At 40.3% G+C, this 20,701-nt stretch overlaps 1 protein-coding gene and 1 long non-coding RNA gene across 16 annotated transcripts in view; one reads left to right on the forward strand and one right to left on the reverse strand.

Moving 5' to 3' along the window:
- LOC111243988 (uncharacterized) overlaps positions 1-13,037 on the forward strand; it is a 40,840-nt gene extending 27,803 nt beyond the window's left edge. The window contains exons 6-13 of the mRNA XM_022790479.2: positions 2,064-2,213; positions 2,473-2,573; positions 4,509-5,127; positions 5,371-5,705; positions 5,952-6,989; positions 7,176-7,444; positions 7,865-8,308; positions 8,738-13,037. Of these exons, the coding sequence (XP_022646214.1) occupies positions 2,064-2,213; positions 2,473-2,573; positions 4,509-5,127; positions 5,371-5,705; positions 5,952-6,989; positions 7,176-7,444; positions 7,865-7,949 (2,597 nt within the window). The 3' untranslated portion in view covers positions 7,950-8,308; positions 8,738-13,037. The remainder of the gene's footprint in view (positions 1-2,063; positions 2,214-2,472; positions 2,574-4,508; positions 5,128-5,370; positions 5,706-5,951; positions 6,990-7,175; positions 7,445-7,864; positions 8,309-8,737) is intronic.
- LOC111243992 (uncharacterized) lies at positions 300-20,646 on the reverse strand. Of its 15 annotated transcripts, XR_015321870.1 has the most exons (6): positions 20,506-20,626; positions 19,983-20,196; positions 16,248-16,398; positions 15,772-15,895; positions 9,325-15,587; positions 300-5,156 (listed from the first exon to the last, which is right to left on the reverse strand). It is a non-coding gene; the product is annotated as an uncharacterized LOC111243992 (long non-coding RNA). The 15 variants fall into 15 exon arrangements; XR_015321871.1 differs by lacking the exon at positions 19,983-20,196 and having other exon boundaries at positions 20,506-20,631; XR_015321872.1 differs by lacking the exon at positions 19,983-20,196 and having other exon boundaries at positions 16,248-16,344; positions 20,506-20,620.
- Between the last annotated feature and the right edge of the window lie 55 nt (positions 20,647-20,701).

Consider the following 20,701-nt stretch of genomic DNA (forward strand, 5'->3'; position numbering starts at 1 on the left):
TATGATTCATTTTTCAAGCTTAGATGTAGAGGAATAGGATAAAGTTATTAGGTATATTTCTATGCGTGAACCGGTTCGTGTCAAATGTTTCTGTGCAGACTTATCAGTGATCTAGATAACTAACAAATCTATCTGCGTACTTCTTATCTAACTGAATTCGACTGATTATTTTACCTGAGACAGAGACATTATTAATGAAGAGATCATCGAAATTTAAGTTACCATTCATTGTACTATGGATCTCTAATGCTATCTAATATGATTCAGAAGATAACGTAAACTCCAATAACTTGTTCTAATAACATTAATAAACATAATTTTATTAGTTGCAATTTTCGTACGGATACAGAGAAGCATGCGAACATTAGATCATGAATAGCTAGCTGCCTGTTTTGTCATCAGCTTGATTGCAGACTATTGTTTAGCAGATTGTTGGCCTCTTTGAGCCTGAATGCTCGCAGTAGTGTTTAAGAATGTTCATCTTTAATATTCTCCTATGGACTACGGAAGAGGAAAGGTCCACAGCGTTGTCTATAAATGGGGCCTACACTAGACTTCGGGTAGGGGCTGTAGCGAAGCAGTTGAATAAATCATTTGAGGGCTAAAACAAGTTAATAACTTGAATAGTGCTCACTTACTATTCAGGTAACTCATTTTTGGAACTAAAGCCTTTATTCGAACTGAGCATTCAGGGCTGATGCTGTTGTTGGGAAGCAGTAATTTATGACCAAGTGGTCGATGCATAATGAACGAGAGAATCTCGTAAATATTCGTTTCTAAATAAAGCAGGATAACAAAAAGGCTACAACATTTCATCGAGTCCACAGGTAGATATATATTACCAACTGTCGTCTCTTTTGTTTACTCGTGTCTAAGCTTTAGGGCTTAGCGGTGGGAAGTCAAGCATTGTCGATGCGGGATCAGGAACAATTTATCACGACATGATATTGCATTGGCCATATTTACCGGCCACGTTGTGCTGACCATCACTGTCGAATTGTGACAGGGTTATTGCTTAGACGCATAGAACAGTGTCACCAGATTCTTTGTACATTCACACATTGAAGCAAGATGTTTGCAATTGGCCGAGATTCTGTTTCATATTTGCGCTTTTTTTCGCCGCCTCACTTTTCTGCTCTTCCTTTCTGCTTGGCCCTCAACGTCCCACACGTTCCAAAAAAGGCAGTAACAAACTATAAGAACTTTTCGTCCGCGCTCCCTGCCGGCTCGGAATAGGGGGTGAACGGCAGATCGCAGATCTACAGCTACACGTCCGTAGCAGCAATGATGTCTTCGTCATTGTACGCCACGGGGCTGAATGATAAGAGAGTGTAATGACTTTGGCGCTTGTACTCCGTTTGAAATGTGGACGCATCGGTCAGTTGACTTTGAGCTACCGGTAGAAGACGGGATGTGCGCCGTCATAACAACGTCCTGCCGCTGCCGCCGCCAGCATCACGGGCGATTTCCGCTGGGCCTGTTGAGCTGTAGAGAAATATCGAGTGACGGTGGTCGAGATGCGCGGCCTGAATATAATACAACAAACTTCCGTTATGATTAGTAGTAATAGTAAGTTAATGATTCGTATTAGGCCAACTTCTGCTAAAAACGCTACCCGTACTGATGGTGAAGTTAGTGATAAGAACACAGTTGCGGCTCGAAACAGATGGCGATTGCCAACAACATGGATTAAATAAAACGTGCCGAAACTTTCTAGTGGCTGTGAATTTTGAGAAAAACATTCAGAAGTACATTGAAATGGTATCTGCGCAAAAAGCCCAAATATGTGAAACATCAGGTCAACCAAGTGGAAGCTTTTACTTGCAGACATGAGGCATAACGGAATAACGATAAAAATGGCTGTGAAACGATTACTTACAGTATTGAAGGATATTTCGGTCACAGTGGCCGAGGCCGCTTATACAGACAAAGCTTAAGCCGTTAACTCTTCCAATGAAAATGATCTTCTACGCGATGCATTGCGCTTAGGAGATAAATTGACGTAGTGGGAATTGTTCTTAAATAAAAGACATATTCGTTGTTTTTTACCGTTCTCACTCTAGATATGAAGGACAAGCATGGATTCTGCCCCCTGCACTTCGCATCGCAGGCGGGTTCAGTAGAAGCGCTACGACTTCTTCTGGACGCCGGCGCGGACCCGTCGGCGCCTGGACTTGGAGGAATAACTCCTCTGCATCTAGCCGCCTCTGCAGGTAGGTTGTTCTGACTAGAGAAAGAAAGGCATTCTGTCGAGGCCAGACTTAATTGAGCTATAACGCCCATAAGTACAGTCATAGCTACAGTTGCTTTACAATTATAAGAACTCTACCTATGAGAACAGTAAATAATGGTATTTAACGTTAATTATATTAACTTAACATAATCGTTTGGAAAGGACAACAGCAGACCTATGTGGTATCATAAGGCAGCGTAATTTAGAAAAATTTACGATTCAATATTTTCATTGTATAGGTAATACAGACGCAGTGATCCTTTTGCTGGAGCGAAGGGCTGACGTGCTAACTTTTGCCTCAGATGGTAAAAGTCCCCTATGCTGCGCTGCCAATCAGGAGGTAAATCAGCCGCTTATTCTTTATCTGTTTAACGTGCATAATAACAAATGCATTGACACTGACCGTGTCTGTTCATCCGATAGTGAAATCTGTTTCTCTGTGCTGATCTACTCGATAGTCTACTCGATCTATGTACGACATCAGCCGTGGTTCGTTCGAATGCCGGGTAAGAGGCCAAGCTTGTCCCATTAGTTACATTGACCTCTCAAGTAATATTTATAATCATGATGACAACAGGGTGAAGTAATTATGATTTTTTCGAAACTCTATGACTTAAATGGCTGTGTTTCTCTAAGGCTGTTCGTAAAAACGTAGTTAAGACTGTAAAACAACTCAGCTTGGACGTTTCAATTACTTTCACTACCTCGCTATAATGGGGCTAAGTTTTGAATAACAACTTTATGTCAGACTCTAGAATGTGTCAATAAGCAGCTTCAAGTTTTTCTCAGATTTCTCTATAAATGTGCGCGCTGATTAATTAAAACAACTCATCGCTAGAATAGGTACGGGTTGTTGAGCGTTGTGTTGACATAAACACGTGTGCATTAGAAAAACAGAACCTGATTTACCTTTTTCGCCTAGTAGTAGATCGATGGCAATATTTGGCTGGGCTAGCGACCCAATTCTGCACGCTAACCAATCAGTTGTGCAAATGACAGAGTCTTTCTTCACTGACGACTACGCAAGATGGGTGGGAAAGTCGACGGAAGGCGGCATAATAGTGTACGCGATCGTTGGTTTTACACGGCTGGCCACTTGACAGGCGGACCGAGTAGCACCGAAGCTCTCTGTTTTGCTGGGCATTTACAGTTGGGAGCCAACTCAATTTGTTATTGAATAGTGCTTTGTCTGTGTTTCCGTACGTGTCGTCTCCCAACGAAGAAGAACAAACGACGCTTTTCATGAGAGTTGCCGCTGCTTGCTACTAAGCGCAACGATATCCGTTCTGGTTCGCCAAAGTCGAAAACAAAGAGCAGCAGAATCTATCACACTTCACGAGTTTCGGACACCGAGCGCTCTGCTGTTGCCTGCTTACGAGAGCTGCTTCCTCCGTATGTGCGAAGGATAGAATAAAAAATGAGTCTCGGAAGAAGCCCCTTTATAGAAAATGGCTACTATCAATGTCAAATGTAAAATTCCACGTCGTCACGCAACCAGCAAAAAGAGTAATGGCCGGTGACTGTTGACCCCTGGAGAGATACGAATAGTACTTACACGTCTTGAACAATTACATTTGATGCCCGAGCAACCAGCGATGATAAGATATGGCAAGGACAAGGACAAAACGATTATGACCTTATCTAATAAATCGAATCGGCTAAAGTTTAGTCAACTAGTATTTAATCAGCTATTATTTGAGCCTCGTTTTTTGATAAGACAAGCTATCAGTAGACCTTAAACATGGTGACGACAGGAATCTTTTAGCAGGTTCACTAAAAGCAGGTGACTGATTCGATTTGTTATCGGATCGAGCCTTGCTTGGATCTTGAGCAGCTTATCAACATGTTACATTGAAGAAACGTTAGTGGTACCATTAAACTTGAAAGATAGAAATTTTGTCTTTTGTTGTACAAAGAGAACCAGCGCGTATATTTTCCTTTGTCCTCTAATTGACTAAAATCATGTGAGCTATCATCGCTTTGATAGGCTAAAAAGGGTCAGATGTTTTCGACATCGAGAGAACTTAAGCATAATTTCAAAGAAGCTTTCCTAACTTGTGCAATTATATTTTATGGCAAATAATTTATGGCGTGAGTTGAATAGTATTAATTATTCTTGAGCATATGTCTCCTTGTTATATTACGTTAAGCTAAAAAATTAAACATTAAGACTACACAATAGTTAATAATTATAAAATAAAAAAGATTTTTACTTTATCCTTTTTCGAACCCTATTCAACACAACAACATGTGTGTGAACTACAAATTATTTTAGGTGTACAACATCCTTCGAGGTGCCGTGGAGGCTCGTTTGGCGTCACCGACGAACTCGACACTCAGATCAGAAAAGAAAAAGCTCGCCCAGCTTATTCTGCAGCAGAGTGGGCCATCAATGTTAGCGAATCAGTCGGAGGAAGATGAAGATAGCTCAGGCACCGAGAGTCCTCAGCCGCTGTCCGAGCCAGAAGGCGCCTCAGGCGATCAGCGTTACGACATGCACGAGGTGGCGCCCGACGATTTACGTCGGCGCCTTGTCGAAGATGATATTCAGCTGATGAATCAGGTACAGAAGATTCTTGACGAATCGGAATGGGAAGAGAAGAGTTCGGCAGCCACACTTGACCCTTCGGCGGCATACCACCATCAGACGACGATGCCGTCCAATTCTGTGCTCGATCCATCGCCAGAGGTGGCTCACCTCAGTATTCAGGACAACCCATTGGTCGACGATGAGGGCCCCGACGGGCCCTGCTACTCGGTTGCTGCTAAAAAGGCCAATGGCAGCGAAGTGCAGCCAGAACTTCCGCCGAGGTTCAGTTCAGTTTCGCGGCCGAAAGTGAAGAAACCGTCACCTCACCTATCTAGGATGAAGCTCGATCGGGAGACCGCTGAGAGTGAGTGTACAGATATTCAGACCCACATGCTGTTGCAATAAATCAATATTGCATTAATTTTAGTAGTGTAAGCGTATACTTATAGCATTAATATTAAAAAGCTATTAACAGAATATCTCATTGATGTAACTATTAGAATATACAAGCATTGAAAAAAAAGAGGCAAAAAAAATAGCTTTCTACAAGAATACAAAAATGTATGCATTAATGTGTATTTTCCACATCTACACATCCCTATTGCAGGTTTAACATCAGGACGACAGTCACAGATCGATACGAACAGTCATTATTATTATAAGTTTCCGGCCAGTTCGCAAACGATGGGTGGTATAACTTCATCAGGAGGACTAAGCGGAGGCGGCGGAGGCGCGGAAAGCGATAACGATTCGCTATATACGAAGCCAGAGGAGCGGGCAGCCATTGTGCGACCCCAACGACCGCAACCTTTGCAACAGCCCCTTAAGTTATCCATCCTCAAACCTACTGCCGCCGCAGCGTCTGCGGCCAAGGGCGCGTTACTCTCTAAGTTCTTGCCACCCTGGGCCAATAGAGCTAGTCATTTGTCTTCCGCCAGTTGGGTATGTTGTGAAGGAACCAACTTTGTACAGAGAAAATACAAATTTTCAGTCTCTCTGTTCTGTTAAGTGAGAAAAAATAATTTATGGCGTGGTATAGATAGGATACGAAGGTATAAACATGTAGTATCTACAATGGTGTCAATCCTCTATTATAATGTACCGAATTTGTCAGTAGAATAGATCAATAGAAAAGAGATGAATTATGCTCATTATATGGCCTGATATTTGTTTAATCTTCGGGTGCAGGTATATCTTCCCCAGGTGAGTCCGGGTGAGACGGGGGACGTTGGCTTTAGTGACGACGACGACGGGGCTTCACCATCTCCACAACCTCCGCTTGGAATGAACCATGGCACATTAAATGCTGGTGGAGGGACGGGCACCTTGAGTTCAAACGGGTCGAGCGATAATATCGTCGTACCACAGTTGCCGGCAAGGAGCAGCCTCTCGTTAACTCGGAGGGACGCTAGGAAGCCGCCCAAGAACCCTGTGGGGCCGCCGCCAGCTCTAAGCAGGGATGCCTTACCTAAGGACGGCACGTACTGCGGCGGGGCTATGTACGCTAACCCCACTAGGGATTCGACATCAAATCTGGCTTCCCAAATCCCTCCAAACGTCAAGGTCATCGATGCCCCGCAGACAATGAGCAACGCCCGTCGAGCTAAAGGTTCGACGGCACTAAATACACGACCAGTTATGGGGGGTAGTCTCCGGCCTAGCACGAAGACGCCGCTTCCACAAGGAATTCACTCAGACCCAAAGGTGGCGCCCGCCACACCAAAATCATTCCCCGAAATTCCTGCATTCTCATCCGATCCGCCTTTCCCATGGGTTAAGGGCAAGCTAATTGGTAAAGGAGCGTTTGGTCTCGTTTGGTGCGGTATGAACGGTACCGGCCAGTTGGTTGCAGTGAAACAATTCCAGATACAGGAACAAGAGCATACAGACGAAGTGCTCTCTGCCGTGCAACTCGAGGTTGACATTCTGCAGAGTTTAAAGCATATGAATATTGTCGGCTTCCTAGGGGTACAGCAAGATGGTGCGAGCATTAACCTATTTCTAGAGTTTGTCTCAGGGGGGACGCTCGCATCGAATCTTGCCCAGTTTGGTGCATTCCCCGAAAGCGTAGTTCAGCGCTATGCGCGTCAGCTTTTCCAGGCTGCTGCATATCTGCATTCGCGCAGTGTTATCCACAGAGATATAAAGGGTAACAATGTGATGGTCTGTCCGGGCACGGGCACGATTAAAATCATCGATTTTGGCTGTGCAACATTTGATCCCTCGGTAGGTGAACATTTACATCCGATTTTTCTTCTAAATCTTTTATAATCTCTAATATCAAAACAACACAGCGTTGTGAAGTATGCAAGCAGTGACCGTAAACATTATATACAATACGTTGAACGATTTTGGAGAATGTATCTTTCGTCGCCCCGTATAAGCTTGAGGGTTTTTCCTTATATTAAATAGGGCACGGATCACGAGCGTTTAGCAGCATCAGCCCGCGGAACGCCCTACTGGATGGCTCCTGAGGTAATTTGTCAACAAGAATGCAGTCATAAATCCGACATGTGGTCAATCGGATGTACACTTATCGAGATGTTCCAGACAAAGCCCCCGTGGTATGAACTTTCACCTCTCGCGGCAGCTTTTGCCATCGGGCAAGGAACATCTGAACCAAAGTTTCCCGAACACCTTACTCAAAACGCCAGAGACATCGTCCTCAAATGTCTAAACAGGTATAGCGTTAATTTGATTGTGTTCGTGGACATACGTATCAATAATAGTCTGACGACCATTCGAGGCCCAGGAGTCACGGAAGTGAATCTTCGAGACATTCACAACAACAAGCATCTTTGTGACGCCAGACCACATCAATTTGTGTGCATCAAGCGAGATTAGAACGAAGATATTTTCTCGCTAGATCATTTACGATTTAGAGTAAAATAAAAAAAAAAACAAAAAAACAATACAAAAACAGGATATATCACCATATTGAAAATCATCGAAAATATTTTTTTTATTATTAGAAGCATGCTATGGTCTTTAGCTTTGGTGCGCGTTTTCTGAACAAAATGTCTCCTCTTAGAAACCTTTTAGGCTAGTTCTTTTTCTTATGCTGCTTGCTTTCTTTTTTTTTAATTTTCAAACGTTTATAGGACGCCTTCGGAGAGACCCAGAGCAGAAGAGATTCTTGGCCATCCATTCTTGCAGACAGGTGATATTGAATCCAATGCCTCATGATTAGACGAGACAGGTCTGGACATTATAGAACAATGAATAATTAATTATAAGAAGGCAACAGTTACGACATTCAATTTGAATCTCGTTCCGATTGGCAAGCCTTGGCCAGATCTGTTAACAATAAGTAAAGCCATTTTGTCCTATGACAACGAGCTCTCATAGTATGGAATGTGAGCAACAAAGGCTTTATCACCCGCCCACCTGTCGTTATGAGATTCAAGAGAACGAAAAGCCCCAGTCCATTGAAGAGGCGAACAGGAGATAAGCGATGTGACAAGATGACGTCAATATAATAAACTATTCTCCCTAACGGCCTGCCCACGAGGACTAGTTCTCACCTGAACTTGATAAAAACATTGGTAAGTGACTAGCACAAGTGCCTGCGTCAACTACATGCCGGTATTTCTGTCCTGTCAATGCTTATCTATGCAGTCTTCGATCGAAACTTCTTCGAAGGTTCGTGTAGTTGTTTTTCTTTTATAAAGACTAGATTTTACTAATCTAGTCTTTATAAAAAATTGAAAAAAAATAGGAGCATTTCGAAAGGGATGGAAATGGCGTGGCAAACAAGTTTGCCCTAAATCAAGATACCGTGTGACTGATCGATAAGTAGGTATAAATATTTTTACGGTTCAATATAGGCCAAACGATCTAATTCACACATAGTAAGAACTATGGCAATAATAATAATTGTACTTGGACAGGTATTTATTTATTGTGTTCAATATTTATTGAAGAATACATATATAGTAAATAACACGGTTATTTGTGATCTTTGTCCATTTCAGTGAGATCCTATCTGTGACAAGAGTCTATATATACATATATATGTGCGTGTATGTGTGTCTGTCAGTGTCCCAGAGGTAGTATCTGGGAACAATAAGAAGATGCTAATTGACGAGCATTGATTGAGTGAGACTACACGATCTTGTATGCAAAAAAAATATAAAAGTGGCAGCGATAACTAATAAAAGAACAGGCAGAACGACGTGATCCTTCACACACTTCGTTATTCAGTGAAACTCTACAGCGTTGCGGGCAGAACTCGGGCAGAAGTCGGTTAGCAATAGAATTAAAAATTAGCGAAGTGAATTATAAAGATTGTGAGCAAGTTTACCTAACGAAAAAAAGTGACAACATTGAAGCTGGCGGCGAATCTGAGTAGGCCGATGCTGCTACTTTCTCAGCTGTTATATAGGAGGCAGACCACACCAATGCCAGTGGTGATACGGAGGACAGTCAGTCAAGGTCTCTATTGACGACGAAGACAATGTTCCAATCAGCGAGTTCGCCGCGCCTATATGACTCATATTAAGTAGAGATTATAACTACTACCACAGACATCATTAATAATATCATTATTAAGATAGTTTACCTTGTCAACAACGTGTGTTACCAATCGAACTGTAACATGGAGACCGATGCCGAACACGACGACGATGAGGTAATCGTGTGCGAATTTTAAGTTCGGGATAGGACATGAAGAGGAAAAAGAAAACAAAAAAAAAAAAACAAAAAAAAAACAAAAAACGGAGAGGAAAGTAAGAAACGAACGCTGCCAAGCAGAAGCACGTGACTGTAGCGAATGCTTGATTTGACAAAACGTTTTTAATGCCTGCCATGCCATTATGTTTGACGCAGGATAACGATTGATGCCGGTATGAATGCAGTGCTACCTGTTCAAAAGGCGAATATGATGAAGACTTGTATCTACCATATCTTCTGAGCGCAATACATAAGAGCTTGACAAACGTACGTTCGACGAGATGGTTAAAAAGTAGGGTGCTAAAAGTGGGCCAAGAACGCAGTACGTAATGGGTAGTGATGATGCGAAATTGGGCAAACGTCATTTAGATACAGGGACTGATTTACAACATCTAAAAAATTGACTGCTACAGCGTGCAGTACTATACAGTTGCTACTGTGTCTGCGTGTATGGGCGTATGCGTGTGCTGCATGATAAATCGCTGAGCACTCGCCGGTAGAAATTCAAGCAACTAACTGATATATAACGACTCCGACCCACGATACTTTGTAGCTTCCATAAGTGATACTGATAAATCCTATTAGTAAAAAGGCTGCTATGACAGTTATTGACAACACTAACCATTATTGCTAAAAATACTCTAAATAGTACGTTTATTATTATCAATACAACTATTTACTGCTACTAATATTATGGAAGAAGTCACCACATGGAGATATATACATAGGGGAAAAAGGAAAAAATCTAGAACCACAGCTAGAATGAAATTATATAGTTGAACGAGTGTCAAAAGAGAGATACTACGAACAGTTGTAAACGTGATAGAGATCTGAAAATATAAGAGCAAGAACAGGCGGGGGGGGGGGTCGGGTCGGGTCGGGTCGGTGAATTTAGGTGCGGTACGTAAGACGATAAGTTACGGTGATGACGACCATGGTGGACTAAGTACATCAGGCGTCAGAAAACACTGTAACTAACGGATGTGGCCTGGTCAATGCAGTTACATCAGGAGAGGCGAACCTCATGACCGAATTATATATGGTGACAATATTCATCTATTTATCACAATTAGCAGCTGAGATCCATGACAAGAAGAGATATCACCTGATGGATGACAGTAAACTATCGACATATCGCTATCTCCCCTCAACAACCTATAGAACTACATGTCGAACCAGGACAAAATTACGGTCAGCAACTAACTAGTTAATTTAGACACTCTGATTAATTGGAACAGTTTGCACTAATCTCCGGGATCTGTCAAAAAAACGTTTTCTCTCAGAAACAAATATAGAAGTGGTTCGAGGCGTCGATTCGAAGTATCAAAATGACAGTATGTACTCACTAGTAGAGAGGTCGATGATAATCGTAGGGAATGCAGCGTTACATTGACAAAAAAAAAAAAAAAAGTAACAGAAAGCAGCACGGGCTGCAAGTGTAATCAACAATCAATGTTTGAGAAACAGGTGGCGCTACGATAATAATGATACTGTTCAGAAGGTTTGCTGGAAGTTCCTTTAGACATTGAGGAAGTAAATTTCGAGCATGCGAAAAGACAACGACGATAATAGGAACTGGCGTGTGGAGGTGTCCACGAGGTTTTTGCTAACAAAAGCCATGAAACAAGATGTCCAAGAGTCAGAGTAGAAATCGTATAGCCAGCGGAAGCACGTGGGTGTAAGCAAAAGAAATATGACTGAATAGGTTCATGGAAACTAAGGGGAAAATAGGAAGGATCGCATGCGAGATATATAAGGCAGAAGCGAACTGTGGCTGTAAACATAAAGTAATTATATTAATGACGAAAGAGTGACAATTGATCATGACGGTGATGCCAATATTGTACTATTGCTGTCAAAAGAGAGGCCACGCACACAATAACAAAAAGATAGGAATAGTATCTGCTATCCAGTCCAGGGGCTATAAAGAAGACGAAAATGTCGACGGAACGAAAGAAAACGATATACGAGATCGGGAGCTGGCGATAGAGTGTTACAAACGAAAAAAAAGGTGGTAAATTTCAATAGAAATGATCGCAATTAAAGACGAAAAGAACGGGCAGAACTGATCGATAACAATGACAAACGCCGTATGAACATTAAGGATACCTCTTCTGTAAGAAATAATAGCCTTAGCGTGTAACAGGCTTATTTATTACATGATTTATCGACCTGTCTCAAGCATTGCGTTTCAGTTACGTTGATAACTGAACAAAAACGAAATAGAGATGTATTGCAGAAGCGACACCTAAAAGGCGAACGCCAAAACATGAAGTGGCCTTTGGATTATTTCATATAGATTTTTACCTTTTTTTTAAAAATTTTTTCCATAAAAACGTCAATGCAATAGCTAATAAAATAATTATAACTAACCATCCTTATTAAGCGATTATGCATTATTAGCCTTCATGTAATAATGTTTGGTCCAAAGAAAAAAGCGTTTTTGCACTACGCTAACTAAAAAAAATGGCAGGATTGCAGAAAGCTTTCAGTACCTTTGTGCTCGTTTTTCCTACACAGATGAAAGTATCGCAGCAAGTCGAAGGATTAAAGCTTCCTTAATATGCGTATATAAGTATAACGTGCTGTTTGTGACGAAACAGTCCCGCTTCGATTAACATGTGGCCGTCGTTCCAAATTTTTTTTTCTGATTAAAAATAGTTATGCCCAGTTTTAACCTTCGGCCGACACACCACTGTAACAAGCAATGTAAAAAAATTAGTTGATAAAAAAACACGCAACGTCTTTGACTCTTTACGTAAAATCTCCTAGAGGCGATCCGAATAGGAAACGATGCTAGATAAAGAAGACTGAATAATTCGGCGAAGTCGTTGCTGTCGCCGTTCTTCTAACCCCATGTTCAAATCATGAACTATCGTGAATTTCGTAAAAAAAAAAACTCCTAAACAGAGATTCAGAACGCAAAAGAGAGATTTAAATTATTAGCCTGTGATAGCTAAAATACATTTATGAAGCATAGTTGTAGTTAAAGTTCTGTTATGTATTCAATAACTCTAGCCTTTTTTGCGTTCACTGCACTCACTCTTCGGTGTACGAATTCTATCGGAAATCACTTTCGGGTTACATAGAGAAGATTTCCCGGAAGAAGATCAATGATTGCCCACCGTGCCTAGTAACCAGGTCAGCGTTCTAGGCAAATATGTATATCCTGACCTTCACTAGTATGCCAATACCCATATTAATATCACGACGGCAGCAACAATGAGGCGTTAATTGACTCGGTCGTACTTTAAATCTCATTTTTTTTTTGTCTTTTCTGCCATATTATTATTATTCTAATACAACGCAGTTTTTTTGTTCAACTAAGACAACACCACCATTGTTGTCGTTAGTTCTGTCACATGAAAGCGACGCGCATTGGATCAGAATGGTGTTTTAAGCAGACGACGCTTGACAAAAACTTGCCGTTAGGCGAGGCGGTGTGAATAATACCGAAAAATGACGATAGAATCGATAATACGTCAGAGCAATGTACACGACGACCACGAACTTCCAAAGCGGATGTCGAAAAACCATTGACCGTTTGATAGTAACAATAATAATGATTATAATAAACAAATAAAAGTTGTAAATATCTACATATACCTTTTACCATATATTTACATCTATATACATACGAATCTGTATATAGATTATATATAGTGTTCATTTGTCCGGCAATAGATACTATTGAACTATAATAATAATTATGATTACTGTGAATATTATTGTATGTACCTTATATATTTATCCCAAATAAATTATTACTATTATCCAGCTCATTTAATTATTAGTGTTGGTAGCTGTCAGAGAAACCCATTTCTGCATGGGGACACTATCCATTATCATTCATCATCAGCATAGCCGGCAGAGGACCTGCGACGATGTATGCGCATGCTACTGCACGTTGGGCCTAAATGAAACGCTACGTATGTTCGAATTTGATGATTAACCTAGAACTTTAACAGTGCTTCAGAAAAAAACGAAAAAAAACTACTGAATTTAGCAAGTACCAGCACATATGAAATCATGGTTCAATCAAAAAGTTATATTGGAAGTGACAATTTAATTGATTTGTCAATTCTCCGAAGAAGGAGAAGGTCAGAGAGTCGGGAAAAGTCTACAGCAAATACTGGCTGATGCTAGTCTGCTCGGCACTCCGCAAATCGAGGGAAGACCCCGAGCAAAACTGGAGAAAGTGAGGACCGCGTAATGTTTCGTAAAGTCGCGTCGCCATTGTGGCTTAAAGCTGGGGAGCCTATTGTATATTACTCTGTGTATATAATAATAATGATACTGCTAAATAAAATAACAATTATTATTATCATTATTACATGATAAAAATGATAATGAGGGCGATTATAAAAACATGAGAATAAAACAAAAATCACTAAGAGCAAATACGTTAATTGAGACAAGATAAAGTGAAAAAATAATACTGAAAATATTAATAATAATCTCACAGACTATAACAATATTCGTAATAATCGAAACAACAACAAGCAAACAAACAAGCAGACGACAAATAAACAAACAAACAGACAACGAGCAAACAAACAACGAGCAAACAAACAATATACGACAAACAAACAACAACAACAACCGTTATCGCGATCGGAAAATGGCCGCCTAGTCAAGGATCAAAGAGATCGAAAGAAAGTATGTACTACTATGATGTATCAGAAAACTAGTTGGGATACAACAAGTGACAACGCTGCACAAGGCAAACACCACGAAGTAAATAAATACAGTGATGATAGTCTGATAACTGACGAGACAAGGAAATTGCCGAAAAAAGGAAGGAAAACAACGATAGAAAACGATAGCATAGCACGGCTGTCCGATGTGTGCCAAGGATACATCTAAGTCAAAAATAAAAATTTAGTAGGAAACCTGCAACTTTGCGTAGGACAAAGTGGTAATGCTAACGGAAATAATGATAATACTGACAATAAGAGATGAAAAAGCAAAAAGTATACGTGAAAATAAATACACATACATACATGCATACGAACACACACACACACACGCACGCACAGCCAGACGTTTAAGGATGCCTCTCCATAAGGAGAACAAAGATTGCCCAACTGACGAAGCGACGGAAATTTAAATAAATGCAGTTTTGGCACTGGAGATAAACGAGGAAGCGCGTCTGCTTGTCTTCAGTTTTGTCTAACGATTTTTTTAAATTAACTCTAAAAAAAAGTATGATTATACAATTTTCGAGTTCTACGTAGTAGGTCAACATGAAATTTCGATAATTACGGTCTAAAAGTGAAGATCAGTTGCAGTCTAGACCAACTTCAGCCATGCAACGATATGACGGTTATGACGGCTGAATTGCATTGTAAGCAACTGATCCAGAAAAGTGAGCTAATTATTACTCAGAAACAGGATAATTGAAATAGTAAAACGGTGCAGCGTAATAACATATCAAAGTAAACGAATCAAGTGGAACAGAATAACGGCATAACTGTAATCGTGAAGTGAAAACAACTGTATGATAATAAAGTAATAAAGCAACGTCAACGGTTACTCGATCTAGGAAGTCTGAGCTTGCTTTCAATTGGATGGAGGTAAGTGTTACAAGCTGTTACTAGATAGCCCGTAGTGTGCGTAGATGACTAAATACAAAAAAGAAAAAGGTAAGTAAATATCAATAAAATAAATGTGGTAAAAAAAACTAAACGTGGTGATAAATAGTTGTGGTGTTGCTTGTTTCTATATAAGTCAAATAGCACTTGTATATGAGTCAATGATTTAAAGGTGAACCCTCGGCTCTGGGGTGGCAGTTTGCCTGTTCGAGCTCCGATACGCAGTAAGTGCAGTATAATGTCTCGTATGAATGACAAGCGGTTTCGTGTACATTGCACAGGTCTGGCATTGGTCTAAATTTATCGACCCCTGCACTGTTGTGTGGCTGATTATTAATCAAATCAGCACAATAACAGATTGAATCAAGTATTTGAAAGTTTTATTCTATAATACTTATTGAATATGCAGGTTCTCTGACAAGAAGAATTACGTCTGATGAGAGCAGGTCTGCTTTTAGATTCAACTGAATCATCCGCAGACTTGAGAGGGTTATTCTGAATCAGGTTTGTCTATCAGTAACTTGACTGGCGTAGACATGAGTGGCGCAGATCTGTTGCCCTGCCAAAATTGGAATTGACCGAATCCTGAGTTTCATTTTAACATTTGAAGACGCTGTCTTATTAGCTGCGTCTTAAGACCATACCCCATCGTATTTGGCCCTAGTCTGCATGTCGAAGATATCAATCTATCTTAATTCTGCACACAAATTAATAGTGAGTGAAAATTGACAAGCTATAATTACGTAGAAGGTGATTTCGATGCCAAAACTATCGAGATTTCCCAGTGTAAACGGTCGATGAGTCTCCTTCAAATTATATAGTAGTAGGCGTTTAATTTATGATACGACCTTTGGCTGCCACACGTTTCTGCAAAATCAATTCAAATGCGAAAATAATTGTTAATTTTAATATAAAACTTGCCTTATGCCTTCTACGGTCCACTTCGACTTTACCTCTGTGTAGAACGTATATTCATCATGAATAAGAATATATATTTCGAAGAAAAGGAACGCCATTTTATTGACAGGTGTTTGGCCAGCTCTATAAACTAACATGTTAGACGACTGGCCGCACTATCTTAAGTAAGTTTCAGCCTCGCTGCTTTTCGGAAAGTATCCGCTTAGTTGACCTTTTCGAAGTTGCACTTCGACGACCTTTAACGGTCTCTGAGGGGACCATTTTGATTGTACTATATAATCATCCATATCGTGGTGTTTACCTGCTCTGAATCGAAGATCTCGTACTGATCCTAAATGAAGAAAATGTCGAAAATACTTCGATGTGGTGATTACTCAACGCGTTACCGCGGATGCACTCTTTGGACATTATTCAACCGGGCACTTCTATTAATCATTCTGATCAGGCAATGGCTGATCGAACCGTTAAAGACAGAAAATACCACATACATACACCCACACGCACGTGCCCACACATACATACACAGGTGTATTATTTCTCGAATGATCTTTTCGATACATCCATAGCCGAAAGTCCAGATTTGTCCTGAACTGAGCTACAGGAACAATGTGCTACCAAACAAAGCAGTTTTCTATCATATTATATATATTGGATATAGTATTCAACGATAGTGGTATATATATATATATATATTAGTCATGGTTTGTCTTATTAATGATGTATGCACGTGCCAATTTATTGGGGTTTTCGCCCCCCTATTACCCCACATAGGGGAACTTGATTATTGGAACTTAGTTGAACGGGTAGCGAAAAGCGTCGTTCGAATTCATCTGTTTGCTTAATCAATAAGCTAAGCTATACTTAATACATTGTTTTTATGCCATCGGAAGAGGTAATGATCGCATGGAGTCGGCGCTTCGGCGGGGATGTGTAAAGCTTATTACAAAAACTTAATTATTATCTAAAATTATATTTATGTGTTTGTTTGCTTGTTACACAAGTTGAACATATAAAGTATAAAATAATAAATATTGTTAATTAGATGATTTAAAGAACTTCCTCTGTCAGTAAGTATATCTCATCTATTTGAGCCCGATTTGAAAGTTTATACTGAGTTGCTATCCGAGTGCCCTATAACAACGCAGGTTACGGCTGAAGATGTAAACTCCATTAGGTAAACCTGGTCGAACACGATTACGCTTTGTCCTGTCGGCCATTTCCAAAGTCACTCTATGATCCGTTACGCAATAAAGCTATGATGCCTCGTATAAAAATCTAAAATGTATATATACGTTCCCCATAACCAGCGGGTCTGAGGCTTCGTCGAATTTTGAGTCATTCTATGTTTTTGAAAAAACCCGCCTCTCATAAACCGATTAGGTATACATACTAATTGTATTTATATTCTTCTTATTATTATAATTGTTTCTATTCAGAATGAATCTAAATATCGTCAGTAATAAATAGGCTTAAAAAGAAGAATTTCCTTCCTTGTTTATCATTTTAAATATGGCCAATAGCCGGATTCGTGTGAAATCAAACAGCCACACCCATTTATGTCATAGATTTGTTATTGTTTTTTTTACGACAGACATGGTCTTTTGGAGCCCACAATGCCTTGCCTGTACGACTTAAGAAGGACTTCAGTGCCTAATTTATTCTCATCCAATATTAGTGCCACATATTAGATAGCGACGATAACTTCAAGTCACGATCCAACTTTAATGCTAAATTTTTACTTAGGAGACATTGTCGTGAATGCCACTTCCACTTTCGGTCGCAGTTTTCAAGTTGTATTTTTCGTCCTAATACATTGGAAGGCTAATTTTCGTGTGGTTTGAATCTCGTCCAAATGTTACACGCACCGAGGACGTCGTGGGTGGGACTAGTTGAGAAGCATCCAATAGCGGATGATACTGCACACGTACAAAACAACAACCTTCATTTTTTTCTATTGGTCTAGGCACATTATAGGCTAGTTCAGGCAAGCCAACAGATCCTTCGGGTAAACTATCAACTATGATACATGCATTTTGTAGCTGGGGACAAACAAGTCCATTACTACGGGAACTCGGCCGACCGTCGCAATTCGAGAGACCTGTCATGGCGGTAAAGTTGTACTATATTATAAATACTGACGTTCATTCGTAGTAGTATTCTCATAGCAAGCATCAATGCTGACATAAATAACTGCATAGATCCAATGTCGCAATTGTTTATTTGAATATTGAATATTTAATAAAAAACGAAAACATATGGATCCGTAGAGTTAGGCAGATGAAGTCTCTTAATCGGCCTCAGTTCAAATTTATCTGTGATACTAGAACAAAAAAACGTGTTTTTTTCGTTCTTCATTACTACAATGATGTATAATCGGTGAGAGCACACGAGCCAACGGACGATATTATTACTCTGCATTAGAAAAGCCAGTCTATAGAAGATAATTTTCTGTACCAACATAAATTTATCTAAATCACGATATGCAGTAGAATACGTCATTGTCAACTGGCCTGTTTCAGGCCTCCAGTGCAAGAACCTAATGCTAGTGTTAAGCAACTAACAAGCAGCATCGTGGAAGAGTAGTTTATGAATTCCAGTTATAATTTATAAAATCTAATTATATGCTGGTAATGTTATAATTAGAAAGTACTACGAACATTTTTTAAAGGCATTTCCTCTATATGCCGTAAGTTTGTTTAGTATGCAAACGTAGTTCCAGCATAGAAACGAATATAGTTTGTCACGCCCTTATCATAGAGCCTCTCTTCGCGATACATATTTACCCCGAAGATATATTTGGCAAACAAGAACAGGGGTCGATGCTTTTTTTCGGCTGTAACGCAGAACGAACCCGTGCTCTAGGTACAAATCGAAACCGCCGGCGGGATCAGACTGAATCCTTTACTTTTCCAATTCTGATTATTTGATTTCCTCGAAAGCGTCGCTCAAAAACGGATTCACCTTCGTTATTGGTGGGGGTAATGCAAGCAAGATCCTTTGTCACCCACATATATTTACTGTCCTAAACAATATTAGATCGTTGTAGATCTACTATATTTCACTTTGCCAATGGTATTGGCAATAACTGAGCCGTCGACTCGATTCCGAAGCGAAACTCTGATAGCGGGGAGCGTTAAGGTTCGTCATGTACTTAAAAGATAGTCGATTTGGCCAACTGGCAAATCCGACTGATGTTCAACCCTCGAACGTTTCAATGAATGCACTATCGTTTGTTGAAGTTTGCCATTAGAAAACAGACGATGCTGAACCGATGTTGCCGGCAGAAACAGACAACTTTCTTATAGAACATTGAGATGCGAACTTATTCGCTGCCTAGAGAATGAAACAATGATAGATCAGTAATGATGTTTAAAAATGACTTTTTTGGACCCTCACATCCATATTTGTCCAACGCTTTACGCTGGGCCCTTACATCACCCAGTTCGAATAATGTACTAACTCGATATATGGAGACATATGGCCATTCTTACAGCCGACCGTGTAGCTATTTTTGTTTTTTCTATATATCTGGGCAAAGCAGTCGCGCACTATATATCTGTGCGATGACAAAAAGGTATGCATAAGGAAATGTAGCGCTGTAGAAGATCCTCTAATGAGGAGTAAAAAACGTTTTTTGTTCTAACAATGCTTGAATGTATTTATTGCTACCGAACTGAGTAGTCTTTGCCAACAGTAAATAGTTGAGTAAACTGACCCATGTTTACGCGTGTCCTTTATAGATATGAAAAATACAGCGTCTACCTACATCAATCCCACCATCACTGCATCCTGAATTTGTTGCCTTAAGTGAACGCACCGGGTTAAAGTTAGCGGTCCCCAGCAAGCATCGATACCTCTGCTTTTACGAGGAAGTTCATTACTTGCAAGTTCAGTAATAAATCATATTGTGACGTCACAGCCGGTCGGAGAAATCTCAGAAACAAAAAAAAAGCTACTCTTTATGTGAATACGAATATGGCAGTAAAGTACTACCAAACGTTCGGCTAGAACACATTGTAAGGAGTGGATTTCTCACCCATTGTTCAATACCACATTATTTTCTTCCTGTCGTTGATAGTCCGTTGTTTATTTCAAGTTTAGCCGTATAGTTATCAATCGATTTTAAAGTACATAAGTTGGATTGAGACTTAGTCATTAAGGACAACAGGCGCTTCACACGCAGCGTATTGCTTGCGACAACTCGTTCGCTCATCAACTTTTGTACAGGATGCAGGTATACCAAACAGATTCTAGAAACATGATCAGTGAAAAATTATGATCAGGTTAAACTTAATTGGTAAAAGGATATGAAATAACAATGATTTATTTAGCACGGCCATGAACGATGCTCAGCCGTCGTTTAAGCCTAATGGAGAGACACTGCAAAGATCCTCGAAGGTTTTTAGGTCTATGTCGTTCCATGCTGTAATTGTATTCTTGTCAACGAGTTGACCCAGCTCAGAGGCTTCTGCGTAACTCACTACAACAATAATTACACATTTGATCACAATGCATTACACTTTTGGGCCTTATCTAGCAACGGGTGGGTTTACGCTCACAGATTCTATACGGCCAGCCACCTGCGGCTGCGGCAACGATTATAATAGTAGATGTCGTTCCGTGTACGGTGTTTGACACTGCCTCATCAGGCGAGTGTTGGTTCCATTTCAGACGCCAAAATGAAACCGCCTAGTTCATTGCGTGCTGCACCCTTGCCCAGATAGGCTTCAGATAGGCAACTCTCTTAGTCGGACG

This window comes from Varroa destructor, unplaced genomic scaffold (assembly GCF_002443255.2).
Source record: "Varroa destructor unplaced genomic scaffold, Vdes_3.0 BEIS01000002.1, whole genome shotgun sequence".
Lineage (NCBI taxonomy): Eukaryota > Metazoa > Arthropoda > Arachnida > Mesostigmata > Varroidae > Varroa > Varroa destructor.